The sequence below is a fragment of the Bos grunniens genome, chromosome 9 (genome assembly GCF_055505025.1).
Source record: "Bos grunniens cultivar Pamir isolate PY7600 chromosome 9, Bosgru_T2T1.0, whole genome shotgun sequence".
In the NCBI taxonomy this organism is placed as follows: domain Eukaryota; kingdom Metazoa; phylum Chordata; class Mammalia; order Artiodactyla; family Bovidae; genus Bos; species Bos grunniens.
Window position 1 is genome coordinate 14029950 of NC_141173.1, and position 20195 is coordinate 14050144.

At 40.2% G+C, this 20195-nt stretch overlaps 1 protein-coding gene across 11 annotated transcripts in view; it reads right to left on the reverse strand.

Annotated features, from left to right (window-relative positions):
* The window catches only part of SLC17A5 (solute carrier family 17 member 5), a 76643-nt gene extending 68896 nt beyond the window's left edge, over nt 1-7747 (reverse strand). For 3 of the 11 annotated variants that reach the window (XM_086316811.1, XM_086316809.1, XM_086316808.1), the window contains exons 1-2: nt 7332-7747; nt 531-694 (exon numbers count right to left, since the gene is read on the reverse strand). In XM_086316811.1, the coding sequence (XP_086172937.1) occupies nt 531-694; nt 7332-7582 (415 nt within the window). In that variant the 5' untranslated portion in view covers nt 7583-7747. The remainder of the gene's footprint in view (nt 1-530; nt 695-7331) is intronic. The other 8 variants (XM_086316817.1, XM_086316815.1, XM_086316812.1 and 5 more) reach the window with 3 other exon arrangements.
* Nucleotides 7748-20195: the final 12448 nt, after the last annotated feature.

The following is a 20195-nucleotide window of genomic DNA, read 5'->3' on the forward strand; positions in this document are numbered from 1 at the left end:
CTACAGTCCATAGGGTGGCAAAGAATTGGACATGACTGAAGCAACTGAGCATGCATGTATGTTAGGGATCCAGGTTATTTCTCATTTCTGAGAAATTAAGAGTTGAAAAAAGAAGCTATTGAAGAGAGTGGGGGTGTGAAGTTCCCAGTGAAACAGATAGAATTGCTGAGTGAGTGAACATCCACCCAAAACTGGGGCAAGCAATCTGCCCTTGTGTTTCACCTTGAAGCACAACTTGCCTGTAAGCAGATAGCTCACACTGAGATGGATGCAGTGACAAAGCAAGAGGGCAAAGGAGTTTTGAGTACGAGCAAGAAAATAAAGTGCTGGAGTGCGAGTCTGACTCAAGAAGCAAGTAAAATGGAGAGGGCTAATGCTCAGTGAAAGCAGGAGCTTTTCAGCTGTGTTGTTCACTGCTGCCCACCTTCAATGCCTAGAGCAGTGTCTGCAAGAGTTGGCATACAAATATTTAGGGGGCTTAAAAGTAGAGAGTGTGGCTTCCCCAGTGGCTCGGCTGGTAAAGAACTCACCTGCCAATTCAGGAGACGCAGGAGACGCAGGTTTGATCCCTGGGTTGGGAAGATCCCCTGGAGGAGGAAATGGTAACTCACTCCAGTATTCTTGCCTGGAAAATTCCATGAACAGAAGAGCCTGGCGGGCTACAGTCCATGGGGTCACAAAGAGTCGGGCATGACTGAGCGAACATGAAAAAGTCGAGAGGTGTATCTTTTAAAAAATTATTGATTTACTTATTTTTGGCTGTGCTGGGTCTTTTACTGCCGCACGTAGGCTTTCTCTAGCTGTGGGGAGTGGGGGCTACCCTTCATGTGGTGCATCGGCTTCTCACTGAGGTAGCTCCTTTTGTTGGGGAGCACGGGCTCTAGAGAACAGGCTCAGGAGTTGTGCTGCACTGGCTTAGTTGCCCCAAGGCATGTGGAATCTTCCTGGGGCAGGAATCTTCCTGGGGCAGGAATCTAACCCATGTCCCCTGCCTTGGGGGGCAGAGTCTTAGTGGTCTACAAGGGAAGTCCCAAGGGGTGTTTCTGGATGGAAGTTCACAGTTCTACCTATGAAGTTGGTATCTATCTTGACAACAGATAAAACAGACACACCTTCTCTCTACTTCTGGATCCTTGTGAAATCTTCCATAAAAATAAATGAGGAGTCAGTGGGTGGAAAGTTCAGATGGAATGAGAGAGAGGTCAAAGTGGAGCAGTTACACAGGCAGGAAGGGAGGAATTCTAGTTGTGGTTAAGGCAGTTATAGGAGCTGACGAAGTCCAAGGGGTGACTGAGGGGGGAAGGAAGTCATCAGACACGTTTGAGTCTGAGAACTTGAGGCGACGTGTGTGAGAAGTCACTTGAGATAACAGTGGGGAATTAGAACGGAGAAGATGGACGTGTGTCGGGTGGTAAAGCCTGTGATCAATGAAGCAAAGGGCTGGGCAGTGGGCAGAGGAGGAGACCATGTAGGGGAAAGTGGTCTAGCCGAATGGCCCTGAGAGTGGAGGGGTGATTGTCTGGGAGCATCAGTGCGGAGTATGAAGGAAGTGACCCCACCAATTGCTGTAAGATAACAGCAGTAAGGAGTGGGAGTGGAGCGCCCAGAAGGCCAGGCTTCTGTTGGAGTAAGGAGGTGCCTGAGGTGAGTGCAGGCTGGTGAAAACCTGAGAATACCCGGCCTCCATTCACAGTGGGAGGGTTTGACACTGGGGATGAGCAGGCCTGGCTGAGGAGCAGGGACATACTGAGTGGTGGTGAGGGGCTGAGACTGAGGTGGAAAATTCATGGTCAAGGGCACTGACCTATGCAAAGATGATGACTTTTTCTAGAGGAGGGGGCTTGGATGGGTGAGCCCCTTGGCCAGGAAACTGCATTAAAAAAGAGTTCTTATCTAAATGGCTAAAATAAGTTTTGCTTTTAAAAAAGGTAAATATTTAACTAATCTTAGCCTGTCTTGGGCTTCCCTGGTGGTTCAGATGGTAAAGAATCTGCCTGTGATGCAGAAGAACCAGGTTCAATCTCTGTGTCAGGAAGATCCCCTGGAAAAGGGAATGGCAACCCACTCCAGTATTCTTGCCTGGAGAATGCCATGGACAGAGAAGCCTGGCAAGTCCATGGGTTGGACTTGCCAAGACAGTTGGACATGACTGAGCAACTAACACACACACACACACACACACACACACACACACACACCACGCCTGTCTTATGGGTAACCCACTCCTGATAAATCCTTATTCATTTCTAGTTCCCAAATTAATATCCATTTACATGAAAACAAATTCTATTAAAATGGACTCAGTTAATTTTTTTCCTGTTAGGCATTGACTATATTAATTTTTAAAATATATGCAACAATATTAAATGTATTTGCATGGAGAATTTCATGGACAGAGGAGCCTGGCGGGCTGCAGCCCATAGGGTCACAAAGAGTTGGACATGACTGAGTGACCAACACACAACATTAAATGTAGGCCTTGTTTAAATCTATATTCTGAAAGAGAAAAATAAAAAACTGCTAAAATGGACTCAGTTACTTTAATATGTTAACACTGATTATCATAACATGACCCAAGACCACTTCCCTTCATCCTGTAATATGGTTGGTAACTATGAGCACTCCATACCTTATATTTAAGACTGTAATTACATACAAGTTCTATTTATGTGTACTATACAAAGCTTCAGAGAAGGCAATGGTACCCCACTCCAGTACTCTTGCCTGGAAAATCCCATGGACAGAGGGGCCTGGTGGGCTGCAGTCCATGGGGTCGCTAAGAGTCAGATATGACTGAGCGACTTCACTTTCACTTTTCACTTTTCACTTTCATGCATTGGAGAAGGAAATGGCAACCCACTCCAGTGTTCTTGCCTAGAGAATCCCAGGGACGGGGGAGCCTGGTGGGCTGCCGTCTATGGGGTCACACAGAGTCGGACACGACTGAAGCGACTTAGCAGTAGTTTAGCATACAAAGCTTATATAACTGAACCTTGAATGTAACCATCTGCCTCTTGTCCCAAAAGAATAGTAGAGGCAAAAAACAAAACAAAACAACAAAAAAATGAAATAAAGCAGAGGATGTGCCATTATAAGCTAGAAAATCAAGTTCCAATAGAGTGTGACATGAAGAATGGGGCTCTTTTTTTTTTTTGGTGCCAGCTGCTCTGAGGAGTGCAAAATCCAAACAATTTTAATTGATGATAATAATAGTAATTAACATTTACTGTATGCTAAACTCTATTCCAAGCACTTTCTATTAGCTTATTTAATCCTCACAATAGCCCTATGGGTTAGGTATATTATTTTTCTCTGATTTACAGGCACAGAGAGGTTAGGTTAGGTAGTGAAACTAGCATTGGCAATTAGGCACCCTGCCTCCAGATCCATGTTCTGCTTTTAAACACAAAGAAATGTCTAAGGAGATCTAAAACTGACTTTTCCTAACATGAATGAATATATTTTTGGTGCAAACAGTATTCTGAAAGTCCATTTAATCAAATACAAGACACATTTCATTCATACGAAAATAAACCTTCAACTGGTGAGAAGTGTGAGGAATGGAAATTTTATGTGTGTGCCTAATTCCCTTCCTCCCTCCTATCTAAATTAAGCAGAAAAATCTATACATTCCTGTGGTTTATCAGCATCGAGCCTTCCTTCCCCCCATCACTTAAAAACATTTTGGGGGATATATTAACAGTTGATCTGATTTACAATACTATAGAAATATACCTTAATTTGAGCTCTCTTAATAAAGAAGCACTACCTATAAAACAAAACCATGTCCTCTTATCTATGATGGAGTGATTGGTGAACTTTCAAATTTGTGAAGACAACAAAAATGATTAAGCATTTTGCAAGTAGGAATTTCTCAAATGTAACGCAAAGGTGGCAGTGTTGTGACAAGGAAGGAGGATGGGACTAAAATCTAGAAGAACTCTGGTTAGACTTTAACACGGCTACAGCAATCTTTGGGAACTTAATCTCTTTGGCTCTTGGTTGTTTATATATAAAATGATGCCCACCAGATGGTAGTTTAGTCTCTAAGGTGTTTTAACTGATGTATAACGTTATAACTAACATTTTATCAGCTTTTGTTATCTCTTCTGATAAACAAACTATACACATAAGCGTAGAGAAGATACTGCTAATTTCATATAGGCTTGTTCCAAAACAAACATAAATGATAAGTAAAACATATATACTGCACTCAGTCTCGTCGGACTCTTTGTGACCCCATGGACTGTAGCCCGCCAAACTCCTCTGTCCACAGGGCTTTTCCAGGCAAGAATACTGGAGTGAGTTGCCATGCCCTCCTCCAGGGAATCTTCTCAACCCAGGGATCCCGCATTGTGGGTGAATTCTTTACCATCTGAGCCACCAGGGAAGCCCAAGAATACTGGAATGGGTAGCCTATCCCTTTTCTAGGGGATCTTCCCGACCCAGGAATCGAACCAGGGTCTCCTGCATTGCAGGCAGAGTCTTTACCAGCTGAGCTACCAGAGAAACCCAAGAACACTGGAGTGGGTAGCCTATCCCTTCTCCAAGGGATCTTCCTGACCCAGGAATCGAACTGCGGTCTCCTGCATTGCAGGCAGATTCTTTACCCACTGAGCTACCAGGGAAGCCCAAGACATATATAAACATACAGAAAGAGAGATTTTAAGGTCAGCTGAAGATTTATTCCTTCAGGCACCACTAAAAAAGCTAATTCTGGATGAAAAGTTTGTTTGTTTTTTTTTTAAACACCTACAATGTCTGAAATGTGCAAAGTAAACATACAGAACATAATTTAAATAAAAATACAACTAATAGTCATCTTGTTTCTCCTATTAGATGTACAGAAGCTAGGACCGGGGCACTACTGAGCGAGAAGACGAGGTAACCCCTGGTGCCTCTTATAAAGCTGTTATACCCATCTTTGTCTTTCTCATTGCTCCTCTCTTGTCCTTGTCATAGCATGCCAGGCACAGAGCTTAATTTAAAATATTGTTGACTAATGCAACACCCTGTAACTTTTCTATAAAACCCTTAAATTTTAAATAGCAAAAAATAACAATGTGTTGTGCTATTTTTATCTTCTTTTCCTCTCCTGTAGGTAATGTATAGAGTAAAAATAAGAGGGGAAGTGGTTATAATAAAGACAGCCACCTCAAGACATGAGGAACAGGGCTAAGATCTATACAAGAACACTCAACCCATGAATCAAGGAGGGATTGTTTTCAAATTTCATTTCCATCTCATTCCATTTTCCAAAAGGAATGAAAATTTTCTTTTTTAATCTACTTTATTGAGGTATATTTTACACACAATAAAATGCTCCCATTTCAAGTGTACTATTTGGTGAATTATGACAGATGTATACATCTGTGATCCCTAGTCAAGATGTAGAATTTTTCCATCACCCCAAAAAGTACCCTAGTGTCTCTGCAGGCAATTCCTTCCTGCCTGTAGTTTCCATGCAATCAATGATCTGCTTCCTGTTATTACAGATTAGTTTCACTTGTTTAGAACTTCATACTGATGGAAAGATACATTAACATGGTGGTTTCCTTTGTGCCTGGGATTTAGCCATATCACGTGTGTCAGTAGTTAGTTTTTATCACTGAGTATATGTGAATATACCCCAATTTGTTTATCCAGTCATTTGTTGATGGATTGATGGATAGGTTGTTTCCAGGTTTAACTATGGATATTATGAATTAAAGCTTCTATAAACATTGTGTGGTACTATGGTCCTGCATGTTTAACTTTAAAATATTAATAGACTGCCAGTTTTCCAAAGTACTTGTACCATTTTACACTCTTACCAGCAAAATATGAGTCCTAGTTATTCCATACGTTTGCCAGTATTTGGTATCTTTGGCTATTTTAACATTAGCTATTTTAGTAAGATGGCTCATTGCAGTTTTAATCTGCATTTCCTGACAACTACTCTGTTTAACATCTGAGTTAAAATTTGATTATATATATATATATATATTTCCCAATTGCAATAGAATATAGTAGTTTCTAGGGAATATCTTTATGACGGCATTTATTTCTGTATTTCCACACTAGATTATTTCAGAGAAGAGGATTACAGAAATCTAATTCATATGCCATGAAAAAAGATCAGTTTATGGAACTAAGTCCGACTTCCAGATAAAACGCCAGTATGGTACAGTGCTTACCCTGAGCGTCCACAAAAATAAGCACCTAGTTGCCAGATGGAGCTATAATATTGCTACCTCTACTGCCACCATCTGGTAATGTTGAAAACAAAGTTAAAAGGTTATACTGCTCTTGGTCAAGAAAAGTTAAATTTCTAATTCAGCTCTGTTTCTCAAGCACACATCTTTGAAACTACAGAATGAATGCATGCAAAGTGATTTATTCTTTAGTTTTGATTTCTTTTAAAGAAGCATGATAACAAAATATTTTAATTTTCCCAAATTCAGGGAAGATAAGTTGTGAAGTATTATACATCCTTTTCTATTTGCTGCAATGCTTTGGACAAATTACCTTAGCGTGCTCTGTGGATAGCCTATCTTGAGCCTATCTATGGATAGCCTACCCGTTCCCTAACTTATTAGACTGCTACGACTTCATTGTAGACAACTAACTATACGGGGAAAAAATGTATGCAGTAACTTTTACCACACAATTTCAAAATATTCGCTGAGTTATCCAATAATTTCCCTCCGCATACGCAACAAAGTTAATCCCAGTCCGGTGTTTTTTTTTGTTTTTGTTGTTGTTTGTTTTTTTTTTTTGTCTCCACGCCCAAGGAGCTAGCTACCAGATCACATGCTGGAGGACCAGCAGCTGTGGCAAGCTGGCAGTGACAAGGAGGAAGAGTCCGCGTCTCCGTCCCGCCCTCCAGCCTTCAATTGCAGGTTTCCCCAGGGTGCTTTTTCCCTCGGGATCCTCCGCTTCGCCCTCTGCCCATTCATTTCAAGGTTCTCTCCCCCAGTTCGTTCTTCCACAGGGTCCCCAGCTCAATACTACGGAAGATCGGCCGGCGCCCTGAGTCCGCGGCGCCCAGCAGGTCCTCGCCCGAGCCCGCCGGCTGCACCTGCCGAGGCCTCCAGGGCTGCACCTGCGGAGACCCCCGGGGCTGCACCTGCCGAGGTCCCGCCCGAGCTTCCGCCCGGCCCCGGCCTCCCGGCGCCGCTTGACTCCGGGGCCCGGCACTGGGCTTCTGGGCATCCGAGAAATCGGAGGCTTGAGGGGGGCCCTCACCGGGCTCCCTGATATCAGCCCCCGAGGGCTTGAGCGGCTCTGGACACCCTCCACCTTGGGACGGCCACCTGCCCGAAACCCCCCTGGATCGCGCCGCCACTCACCGGTTTCCGCCCGCGGGGCGCGCTGCAGGAGCGGTGTGCGGTCCGAGCCCTCCTCGCCATCGCTCGGGGCCAAGTCCGAAACCGGGGACTTCATGACGTCTCCAGGGAGCTACGGCGCAAACCTGCCCCGCGGAAAAGAGAGCTCCAGCCTGACCGCTGAAGCCCCCCGCCCCAGGGCCGAGGTGGCCAGGGTGAGCTGGGCCGCTGGCACCACCCCCAGTCTGACCCCGCCCCCCGGCCACGTCGGTCATAGATCCCGCCCCGGGGCGGCCGCGCAGGCTCCGCCCCCGCCGCCATGTTGAGGTCGGGCCACTTGGCTGGCGGTGGGGCGGGGACGGTCGGGTTCCGGAGGCCTGGCTTGCTGAGGCGCTGCGGACGCCGAGTTGTCGGGCCCGCCAGCTGTAGGCCCGCTGGGTCGCTGGTGTTCTAAAGACTAGTGTTACTCTTCCTTGCGCTCCCTGGTAAAGCTCAGAGAGCAGCGGGGACTGGGAACCTTAAGGCGGAAGACAAGGGCTTAAATCGTGCATCATTAAGGGGAGAACTTGGAGTGGATGGCATGTATATGACGTTCCGTTATGGTGGTAATTTGCCATGAAAGTGAAAGCCGCTCAGTCGACTCTTTGCGACCCCTTGGACTATCCAGTCCATGAAATTCTCCAGGCCAGAATACTGGAGTAGGTAGCCTTTTCCTTCTCCAGGGGTTCTTCCCAACCCAGGGATCGAGCCCAGGTCTCCCTCATTGCAGGCGGATTCTTTACCAGCTGAGCCAAAAGGGAAAATTGCCATGGATATTAGCAACCCCAGTTCTTTCTGCCCGTGACAGCATATTGTCCCTAGGATAGCTTTGAAGGTGGAAAACAGGCAATAGATACATTGATTCCTATGTAATTGCCTACTTTGCAGTCAAAATACCCAGTTATCAGCAGTTTCCTGTGGTTCACCCTATGCAGTCATCTGACTTACGTCTCCACAGGGCATTTGCTGACTCAGGGAGAAGCGCTAGGAAAATCCACTATCTTGCCTTGGTGTGACCGCCGGCAGTAATCCTGGGAACTGGAGATTAATGAGATATAAAAGCGGGGAAGAAACTCACAAGCCAACAGTTGAGTCAGCCAGGTCAGGCGCTTGGTGAGGTCCACGTGGGAACAAATGAGAGGGGTCACCTTTTTCCAGAGGGGAGGGTGGAAGTTACTGAAGGAATTCTTAACCTCTGCATGGGTAATGGCTAGGAAGGTTATCACGTTAAAACTAGGACAAATCAGACCTACTTTCTGAAATTACGTAGATTTTAAACTCTCTGAGGCGGATTCTGGCCTGTCAGAATTCTGTAGTGTTAGGAAGTTCGCAGGTGGCTACACTTTGAATAGCAAGGTTATAAAGGACTTGAACCAGAAAGATTCCAACAAAAACTTGAAAGTTTTCAAACCACAAGAGGTCCTTTAAAAAAAATGCAAAACCCTACCCTTTTTATTTTAGAAGTTTTAAGTTTAAAGAAAAGTTGTGGAGATAGTCCAGAGAGTTTTGCATACCATTTGTCTTGTTTGACATATAGCTGATATCTTAGGTTGGTATGATACATTGATAACATCTAATTAGCCATTGATAGGTTGTTGTTAATGGGAGTTCATACTTTATATTCAGATTTATTTAGCTTTTACCTAATATTCTTATTCTGTCCTAGGATTCCATCCAGAATGCCACATTATATTTAATCACTGTATCTCATGGGAGTCCTCTAGACTTGACAGTTTCTCAGACTTTACTTGTTTTTGCTGACCTTGAAAGTTTTGTTGAGTACTGGTAGAATTTGTAGAAAGGCTCTCAATTTGGGTTTGTTGGATGCTTTTATTGTAATCAAACTGGAGTTATGGGTTTTGAAGAAAGACTGCAGAGGTAAATTGCCGTCGTCATCACATAATTTCAAGAGAATGTGCTGTCAGCATAGCTCATCATTAATGGTTATCACTGGTGGTATTACACTTCATCACATGCTTGAGGTGGTGTTTGTCAGGTTTTTCCTTGTGTCAAATTCCTCTTTTTCCCCCTCCCATTCCATCCTTTCTCTCAGTATGTGCAGCCTGTACTTGAGGGGTAGGTACTTTATGCTTCCTCTCTTTGAAGGACAGAATTCTTTTGTTTGGAAATGTGTCTGTTCTCCCTGATTTGTTTATTATATGTATATATATATATCTAAAATTTGAGACTCATATTTATTAAAATTTTTTACTTTACATGGGAGTATTGTTGATTGACAATGTTGGGTTAGTTTCATGTGTGCAGCAGAGTGATTCAGTTATACATGTACATGCATCATTCTTTTTCAAATTCTTTCCCCATTTAGGTTATTCTAGTGTACTGAGAGTTCCCTGTGCTAGACAGTAGGACCTTGTTCATTTTTTTTTTTTCTAAGCTGCGCTGCACTGCTGGTGGAATCTGAGTTTTCCAACCAGGGATTGAACTTGGGCCAAGGCAGTGAAAGCGAGGAATCCTAACTAACCACTGGACCGCCAGGTAACTCCCATGGTTATCTGTTTTAAATATAACAGCGTGTACATGTCAATCCCAGACTCCTAATCTATCTCTCCCCCACCCCCATATATTTGTTTATTCAATCATTTATTTATGTTAATGTGGACTCATGGCTTTTTATCCTTTGGGTTATAATCCAGCACTTTGTTATTCATTTCATTGCTCAGATTGTTCCAGTTTTGGTAACTTGAGTGCTCCTCTCAGTTGGCTCCTGTACCCCTTTTATATGTCCCTGCCATGTATTTTTTGAGCACTATCTTAGTTTCTGGTATTACAAGCTATCGCAGCTCATCCTGAATAGTCTCCGCTCCTGCCATTTCTCCAAGGGCAGTGATGTTAGCAACCAGGGTGGGTGCTGGGTGTACTTCTTGCTACTCTGTTGTCACTGATTCCAGGCCCAGAGGAGGCACTTTTGTTTTTGTTTCCTTTTATAATCTTCCCAAGAGAATATATATATATATATTTTAAGTATAAAGTAACACCTTTTACTTCCTTGTATCTGGCATTCAATTCCTGCTCACTGCCATAAAAGATTGTTGTTGAGGTTATTTATTTATTTTTGATTGGTAATTCCTTCCTTTACCAGTACTCTCAACCAGTGCTGTTCAGTAGAAATATTATGCATGACATATATGTAATTTAACATTTTCTAGTAGCTACATTAAAAACTTAAGAAACAAAAAAGTAAAACAAGATGAAATTATTTTATAATATACATTATTTAATCAAATCTATCAAAATTTTTGCAAATTCAATATCTAATCAGTATAAAACACTTACTGAGGGACTTCCCTAGTAGTTCAGTGGTTAGGATTTTGCCTTTCAACGCAGGGGCTGGGGGTTTCTTTAGCTTCTTGGTTAGGAAGCTAAGATCACACATGACTCCCCACACGACTCTGGACCAAAACACCAGAACATAATACAGAAACAATATTGTGACAAATTCAGAAAAGACTTTAAAAATGATCCACATCAAAACCAGAAACCATTTAATGAGATATGTTACATCCTTTTTTTCAGTTCTAAATCTTCAAAATGTGGTGTGTATATTATACTTACAGCACATCTTTATTAAGACTGGTCACATTTCAAATGTTTGATAACCGCAGGTGGCTTGGGCTGCCATTTTGGACAGCACAGTTGTAGACCATGTGAGGGCTTACTTTTTCCCCAAATTCTGTCTTTGCATGGAAAAAGAATGTCTTCTGATCAGTGCCTAGTTCAAAAGACTAGCTCTTTTCTTCCTCTGTAAAATGGAGATACTAATAGAAACAACTATTATTGTTAAACAACTCATTTTGTTATTATGAGAAATAAATAAGATAATGCATGCAAGTCATGGTATAGGATGGGTTGTTGTTTAGTCACCAAGTCATGTCCAACTCTTTTGCTACCTCATGGGTTGTAGCCCACCAGGCTCCCTGTCCATGGGATTTCCCAGGCAAGAATGCTGGACTGGGCTGCCATTTCCTTCTCCAGAGCATCTTCCCTACTCAGAGATTGAACTCGTGTCTCCTGTGGCTCCTGCACTGGCAGATGGATTCTTTACTGCCACCAGGGAAGCACTACATGATGGGTAGTAAGTCTCAATATATGGTAGCTATTATCATTTTTATTGTTAAATTTGTTTTAGAAAATGAACTTACCCATCTTAGGAACTCCCTTATTTATATATTGTGAAATGTAGTTTATTCACAGTGTCATGTTATTTTCTGGTGTACAGCAAAGTGATTCAGTTACACAAACACACACACACACATACACACATATATATATATTCTTTTTTATATCCTTTTCCACTATGGCTTATTACAGGATATTGAGTATAGTTACCTGTGCTATACAGTAAGACTTTATTGCTTACCTATTTTATGTATATTAGCTTGTATCTGCTAGTCCCAAACTCCCAGTTTATCCCTCTCCCATTCCCTTTCCCCTTTGGTAACCATAAATTTTTTTGTCTATGTCTGGTAGTCTGTTTCTGTTTTATAAATAAACACATTTGGTGTCATATTTTAGATTCCACAAAAAAGTGATATCATATAACATTTGTCTTTCTCTTTCTAACTTACTTCACTTAGTATGATTATCTCTAGATCTATCCATGTTGCTGCAAATGGCTTTATTTCATTCTTTTTTTATAGCTGGCTAATGTTCCTTTGTATATATGTACCACATCTTTTTTTTTTTAACTTTTTGTTTTGTATTGGGGTACAGATGATTAACAATGTTGTGACAGTTTCAGGTAAAAGGCAAAGGGGCTCAGCCATACATATACAGGTGTCCATTCTCTTCCAAACTTCTCTTCCATCCAGGCTCTCACATACCACTGAGCAGAGTTCCATGTGCTATATACAATAGATCTTTGTTGGTTATCCATTTTTAGTATAACACTGTGTACATGTCCATCCCAAACTCCCAATCTCGTCCTCCCATCTTCCCTCCCTGGAAACTATTAAGTTTGTTCTCTAAGTCTGTAAGTCTGTTTTATACATAAGTTCGTTTGTATTGTTTCTTTTTAGATTTTACATATGTGGGATTCCTAGGTGGCTCAGTGGGTAAAGATTCCCCCTGCAATGCAGGAGACAAAGGAGATGCAGATTTGATCCCTGGGGTGGGAAGATCCCCTGGAGGAGGGCATGGCAACCCACTCCAGTATTCTTGCCTGGAGAGTCCCATGACAGAGGAGCCTGGTGAGCTATAGTCCATAGAGTCACCAAGAATCAGACACGACTGAAGCAGCTGAGCATGCACACACATAAGGGATGTCATACAATATCTCTCCTTCCCTGACTTACTTCATTCAGTATGACAATCTCTAGGTCCACCCACATTGCTGCAAATGGCATTATTTCATTCTTTTTAATGGCTGAGTAATATTCCAATGCCGATGGACATTTAGATTGCTTCTATATCTTGACTCCGAGAAGGCAATGGCACCCCACTCCAGTATTCTTGCCTGGAAAATCCCATGGATGGAGGAGGCTGGTGGGCTGAAGTCCATGGGGTTGCTAAGAGTCGGACACGACTGAGCAACTTCACTTTCTCTTTTCACCTTCATGCATTGGAAAAGGAAATGGCAACCCACTCCAGTGTTCTTGCCTGGAGAATCCCAGGGGCGGGGGAGCCTGGTGGGCTGCCGTCTATGGGGTCGCACAGAGTTGGACACGACTGAAGTGACTTAGCAGTAGCAGTAGCATGTCTTGACTATTCTTAATAGTGCTGCTATGAATATTGGGGTGCTTGTATCTTTTAAAATTATGGTTTTCCCCAGATATATTCTGAGGAATGGGATTGCTGGGTCATATGGTAGCTCTATTTTTAGTTTTTTAAGGAACCTCCATACTGCATCAATTTACATTCCCACTAACAGTGCACAGAAGCTCCAATTTGATTTTTATTATACCTCTTTCAAAATACAAATCACTTTCTGTCCAGAATTATATGGATAGTATCTGACTGTGCAGCTGTTTCAGTTCCTTTCTGTAACTGTTGGTGTCCTAGGAACTGGCATCATGTCTCATTTATCTTTGTGAGCTGAGAAGTTTGTAACTCTGGTTCTTTCACTGTGCTTATCGTATTTCACAGTGCTTTGCCATGTTGGCCTTGGTGAAACTACCAAGGTGAAATTTCAAATAGATATGTGTATATAGGGTGTAAAAACTCAATGGAGAGACAAATATTGGAACCACTAAATTTAGAAATAGTAAAACTTGTAAAGGAATTTTTGGATGAACATGTCACCCTAGAAAATCATCCTTTATTCCAGATTTTCCTCTAAAATAATTAATTATAAACAAAAGTGATGATTATCAAGCTATAATGGTTATTGAGATACTTTATTCAATGTCTTAATTATTATTATTTTGCCACACGTGACAATTAATCATCTGAGAGTTTATTTCTTTGGGTTAATTTCAGAATTCTTTGTCATTTTATGGTTTTGAATCTCTAGGATTTAGCAACTATTTTCTTTAAATTGTATCACATTATTATATATTCCAGCATTTTGGAGATCTTTTCCTCATAGAATTCTGTGAAGTTCAGTTCCACTGATCATTTTTTTCTCAAATTATCTTTGTAACTTATACAGAGTGTTAGGCCAAATACTTGCCCAGACAATAGATTTTTGCAAAGGAGAGACACTAAAACTTTAGGTAGTACCAATCAGCCTGACTTCAAATGATGACCTAATGTAATTATTCAAGGAGGACTGTTAAAATATTTTAAAAAGATAGGATTTGTAGGAGAATTTCTATTGAGTATAAGGTTTCTCTCTATTCTAAGAATATTGATTTTTCTTATAATACTTCTTTTCTGGCATCACAATTCTTGATTTCAAACTTTATTACAAAGCTATAGTGCTCAAAACAGTATGGTACTGGCATAAAAATGAAGACATAGACCTATGGAACAGAATTGAGAGCCCAGAAATAAACCCCCACTTATAAGGTCAACTAATATTTGACAAGGGTGTCAGTAATAGTCAATGGGTCAAGGATAGCCATTTCAAAACTGATGTTGTAAAAACTGGATAACTATATGCAGAAGAGTGAAATTGGACCCCTATCTTACATCATTTACACAAATTAACTCAAAATGCATTAGAGACTTAAATGTGAGACCTGACACTGTAAAACCCCTTAGAAGAGAACATAGGAAAAGAGCTCTTTCACATTGGTCTTGGCAATGATATTTTGGATATGACACCCAAAGTATAAGCAACAACATAAAAAATAAACAGGTGGAGCTACATTAAAATAAAAAGCTTCTGTACAGCAAAAGATACAGTCAGCAAAATAAAAAGAGTGGGAGAAAACATTTGCAAACAACCTATTTGATAAGGGGTTAATATCCATAATAAATGAAAGAACTCATTCAACTCAATAGCATAAAACCAAACAGTCTGATTAAAAAATGGGTAAAGGATTTGTGTGGATTTTTTTCCACCGAAGACATATATAGATACATGAAAAGATGCTCAACATCACTAATTACAGGGAAATGCAAATCAAAATCACTAGGTGTCACTTCATACCTGTTAGAAATTCTGTTGTCAAAAAGACAAGATAACAGATGTTGGCGAAGCTGTTGACGTGAGTGTAAATTGCTGCATCCACTAGGGAAAATAGTGTGGAGATGCCTTAAAAAGTTAGAACTAGAACTACCATATGATCCAGCAATTCCACTTCTGGATGTATGTGTATATATATATATATATCTTTAGGAAGTCAGGGTCTTAAAGAAAAGTTTGCACTCCCATGTTTACTGCAGGATTATTCACAATAGCCAAGACATGGAAACAACCTAAGTGTCCATCAACAAATGAATGGATAAAGGAAATATAATGGCATAGTATTCAGATATATAGAAAAGGAAATTTTGCCTTTTGTGAGAACATAGATGGACCTTGAGGACATGCTAGGTGAGGTAAGTCAGACAGAGAAAGACAAATATTGTATTTTTTCACTTATATTTGAAATTTAAAAGCTGAACTTGAAAATAGAGAGTAGATTGGTGGTTGCCAAGGGCTGGCGGTGGGGTGAGGTAAATGGAGAGATGTCAGTCAAAGGGTACAAACTCCCAGTTACAAGATAAATAAGTTCAAGAGATCTAATGTATGTCATGGTGACTATAACTAACAGTACTGTACTGTATACTTGAAAGTTAAGAGAATAAATCTTAAATGTTATCAGTACATACACAGAGAGGCAATTATGTGAGGGTTTGGAGATGTTAACTAACCTTGTGAAATCATTTTATAATATATACATGTGTTAAATCATCACACTATACACTTTCAGTTCAGTCACTCAGTCTTGCTGAGGCTTGCTGTACACCTTAAGCTTACATATATGTCAATATTTCAACAAAGCTGGAAAAAAAATTTCTCCTTTTCCCTGTTACAGTATCATCTGCATGTACCTTAATGCTCTCTCTACATAATACAGGTCTGATACTATTACTCCTTTAAAAAACCCCTTCATGATAACCTATTGCCTGGGTCTTCACATCTTTTGGTTGTGTACTACGTCAATGAAAATTCTGAATATGGACCCAATTTGTGTATTTTTATTTGAAATGACACATGAATATATATATATATACTCAATGAACACTCAAAATTAAAAAGGAAATGATAAAATATAAATAGATGTTTTGATTTTTCCCTGAATCAGTTTGCATATGCTCTGCAGTGAGTGCCCCCCACTTTGGAGACTATTGTTTAGAAGATAAAATCTAAATACTTTGGTCGAGAACACAAGACCGTTACTGACGGGCCCCATTTTCCTTCCACCTTCCACCACTTCTGCACCTCTGGGTGCTGTACACATTGGACTCCACATCATGTTTTCTTTGTCTACTTCTTTTGTGCATGGTGAGTTCTTATTTGTTTGTGGACTAAAATGTCACATTTCTTTAAAGGTCTCTTGGCCACCTCTCCCTTTCTCATGCTCTCGTATGTATTGTTCATACATTTATATTAACACATTGTGCTATAACTAAGGCTGTTTATAGTGTGTGAGTCATTCCTTGAAGATAGGAACCTTGACTTACTTATCTTCCATTTCAGCTTTCAGCAGACAGAACAACTTAAGAAATATTTATGGAACCTCATATTATGCCAAGGGCCCGACCTGATTGCTATGAAAGCATATGGATGAATAAACATGATTTTTGCCTCTAAGGAGTCTATAAATAAAATGTACCTTGGAGAAAATATTTCTTAATTACTGTGCAAGGGAAGTACAAATATTTCTCTAACAATTATGAATTAGAGGACTTTTTTTAAATGTATATTTTCTAGAGAACCAGTGGTATATGATTAATGTATTCCAGAGGACTATTGATCATATTTTTAGAAAGGAATTTAAAAAATGAACAGTCTGGACATATTTTCCCATATCCTGTTTCCTTCATGCAGCTGTACTGACAGATGTTCTCAGACAATGATCAAAATGTAAACAAAGTAAGGCAGGTAAATGTGAACAGTTTTTTGTCATGTTTACCTGACAGCATACGCTCAATTATTTTTATAGCAGGGTTTAAATTTTCTTAGTGCTTTACAACCTAACATAGCAATTGGGTAATTATTGTAATATACCCACAGATACATGGTTATTATAACCATTTAAAAGAGAGGAACTAATGCATGACAATTGAATGAAGTAAGTTGTCCAAGGTCAGTGAGAGGCACTATGGCAATTTAGGTTTATTGCCTTTTCTAGAATTCAGAGCCCCTAGGATGGTGGTGCTTCTTCATAATTTTCTTGATTTTCAACACCTCCTTCATTATCTTTGCATCTTAAAACTTTTGAGTACAATTTTGCTTACTCTTGGAAGTCATTTCAGTGATAGGTATATAATATGTGAAGTTAGTTGTTGACTACAAATTATATGACATTTTCTTTGTCAGTTTCCTTTCTTTTATTTGCTATATGGATGCTGAAAAAGCAGTCACTTGAAAAAGAGACATAAGTAATTTTGCCTCTGGGAAAATCCTGGAAAAGACTGATATGTAACATTTAAATACACTGAAAAATTTAGAAGATATGTTCTGGTTTTATCTCTTTGACTTTAGGGAATTTAAAATAAGTCAATTTTTGCAAATGTGAATTATCAGTGAAGCAGATAGTGAATCAGCTGGGAAAATCACATAAGAACCACAAGAAACAGAATGACCTTCAGAAATAAGCTGAAAGTGCATGTAAAGCAACTTAAAATTGAATGACTCAGGCAGATTAGAAGATTAAGGTTCAAATTTGTTCTTTTAACTAGTGTGTGAAACCACAGTGCTGTTGAGTCAGCTCTTCCTGATAATCCTTTTTGGTCAGAATTCTCTGCACATATACATTCATATTTTCTGATTAATGAAGGATATACTGGATTAGAAACTAATTGTTACTTTATAACAGGAAAAATAATCTGAGAAAATGGGATCTGGATATTAAAAAGTTGTCAGATCAGTTCAGTAGCTCACTCGTGTCCGACTCTTTGCGACCCCATGAACTGCAGCACGCCAGGCCTCCCTGTCCATCACCAACTCCCGGAGTCCACCCAAACCCATGTTCATCGAGTCAGTGATGCCATCCAACCATCTCATCCTCTGTCATTCCCTTCTCCTCCTGCCCTCAATCTTTCCCAGCATCAGGGTCTTTTCAAATGAGTCAGCTCTCCGCATCAGGTGGCCAAAGTATTGGAATTTCAGCTTTAACATCAGTCCCTCCAATGAACATCCAGGACTGATCTCCTTTAGGATGGACTGGTTGAATCTCCTTGCAGTCCAAGGGACTCTCAAAAGTCTTCTCCAACACCACAGTTCAAAAGCATCAGTTCTTTGGTGCTCAACTTTTTTTATAGTCCAATTCTCACATCCATACATGACTAATGGAAAAACCATAACCTTGACTAGATAGACCTTGTTGGCAAAGTAATGTCTCTGCTTTTTAATATGCTATCTAGGTTGGTCATAACTTTCCTTCCAAGGAGCAAGCGTCTTTTAATTTCATGGCTGCAATCACCATCTGTAGTGATTTTGGAGCCCAGAAAAATAAACTCAGCCACTGTTTCCACTGTCTCTCTATCTATTTGCCATGAAGTGATGGGACTGGATGCTATGATCTTAGTTTTCTGAATGTTGAGCTTTAAGCCAACTTTTTCACTCTCTTCTTTCGCTTTCATCAAGAGGCTCTTTAGTTCTTCTTCACTTCTGCCATAAGGGTGGTGTCATCTGCATATCTGAAGTTATTGATATTTCTCCCGGCAATCTTGATTCCAGCTTGTGCTTCCTCCAGCCCAGCGTTTCTCATGATGTACTCTGCATAGAAGTTAAATAAGTGGGGTGACAATATATAGCCTTGACGTACTTCTTTTCCTATTTGGAACCAGTCTGTTGTTCCATGTCCAGTTCTAACTGTTGCTTCCTGACCTGCATACAGGTTTCTCAAGAGGCAGGTCAGGTGGTCTGGTATTCCCATCTCTTTCAGAATTTTCCACAGTTTACTGCAATCCACACAGTCAAAGGTTTTGGCATAGTCAATAAAGCAGAAATAGATGTTTTTCTGGAACTTTCTTGCTTTTTCCATAATCCTGCGGATGTTGGCAATTTGATCTCTGGTTCCTCTGCCTTTTTTAAACCAGCTTGAACATCTGGAATTTCACAGTTCACATCTTGCTGTAGCCTGGCTTGAAGAATTTTAAGCATTACTTTACTAGCGTGTGAGATGAGTGCAACTGTGCAGTAGTTTGAGCATTCTTTGGCATTGCCTTTCTTTGGGATTGGAATGAAAACTGACCTTTTTTCAGTCCTTTGGCCACTGCTGAGTTTTCCAAATTTGCTGGCATATTGAGTGCAGCACTTTCACAGCATCATCTTTCAGGGTTTGAAATAGCTCAACTGGAATTCCATCACCTCCACTAGCTTTGTTTGTAGTGATGCTTCCTAAGGTCCACCTGACTTCACATTCCAGGATGTCCGGCTCTAGGTATCCCTATAACCTGCCAATGAACACAATAGCACCTTATTTTTCCTTATATAAACTTATATAAAAGGTTATATAAATTCAGTCATATTTAAGATGACACGTGAGTTTGCTACTTTTTAAAAAAGGGCTATGATTAACCCTTTTGTAGAGGAATAGCTGAATTTTCATTTTTTAGGTATTTTTTTTAACCTCTATCTTCTTTACTGTTGAATTACAGTTTGATATTTTACAAGTCAAAAATCGATGAATATTTCCTCTTAGGAAATTGAGCATATTTCCCCCTTTTTTTTGGTCATTAATTAGTCTGGTGTCTGACTAAATGATATCCCTTTTTAGTTAATCTGTCTTTTCTTTCTAGTTGCTTTTAGTAACTTGTTTTTGACTGTTCTCTTTTGGTTCACTATTATGCATCTAAGTGTGGATTCGTTATTTATCTGGCTTCCAATTTGTTAAGCTTTCTGAATTTGTACACTGAGACATTTATTACCATATGTAAAGTAGACAGCTGGTGGGAACTTGCTGTTTAACACAGGGAGCTCAGCTGAGAGCTCTGTGATGACCTAGAGGGGTGATGTGGGGTTGGTATATGTATACTTACGGCTGATATGTTGTTCTATGGCAGAAGTCAATACAACATTATAAAGCAGTTATCTTCCGATTAAAAATTAATTAAAAAATCAGCAATTCCCAGTATTCATGAAAGATGTAGACTTCCAAATTTAGCTATTTTTTTTAATAGGACACATTTATACTTGTTTTCTGTACCAGTAATTTAAGTAAAAAGAAAAATGCAGTTATGTTGAGATTATCTTTTAATTGAGTATCTCAGGAATAAAAATCCCGATCTTAC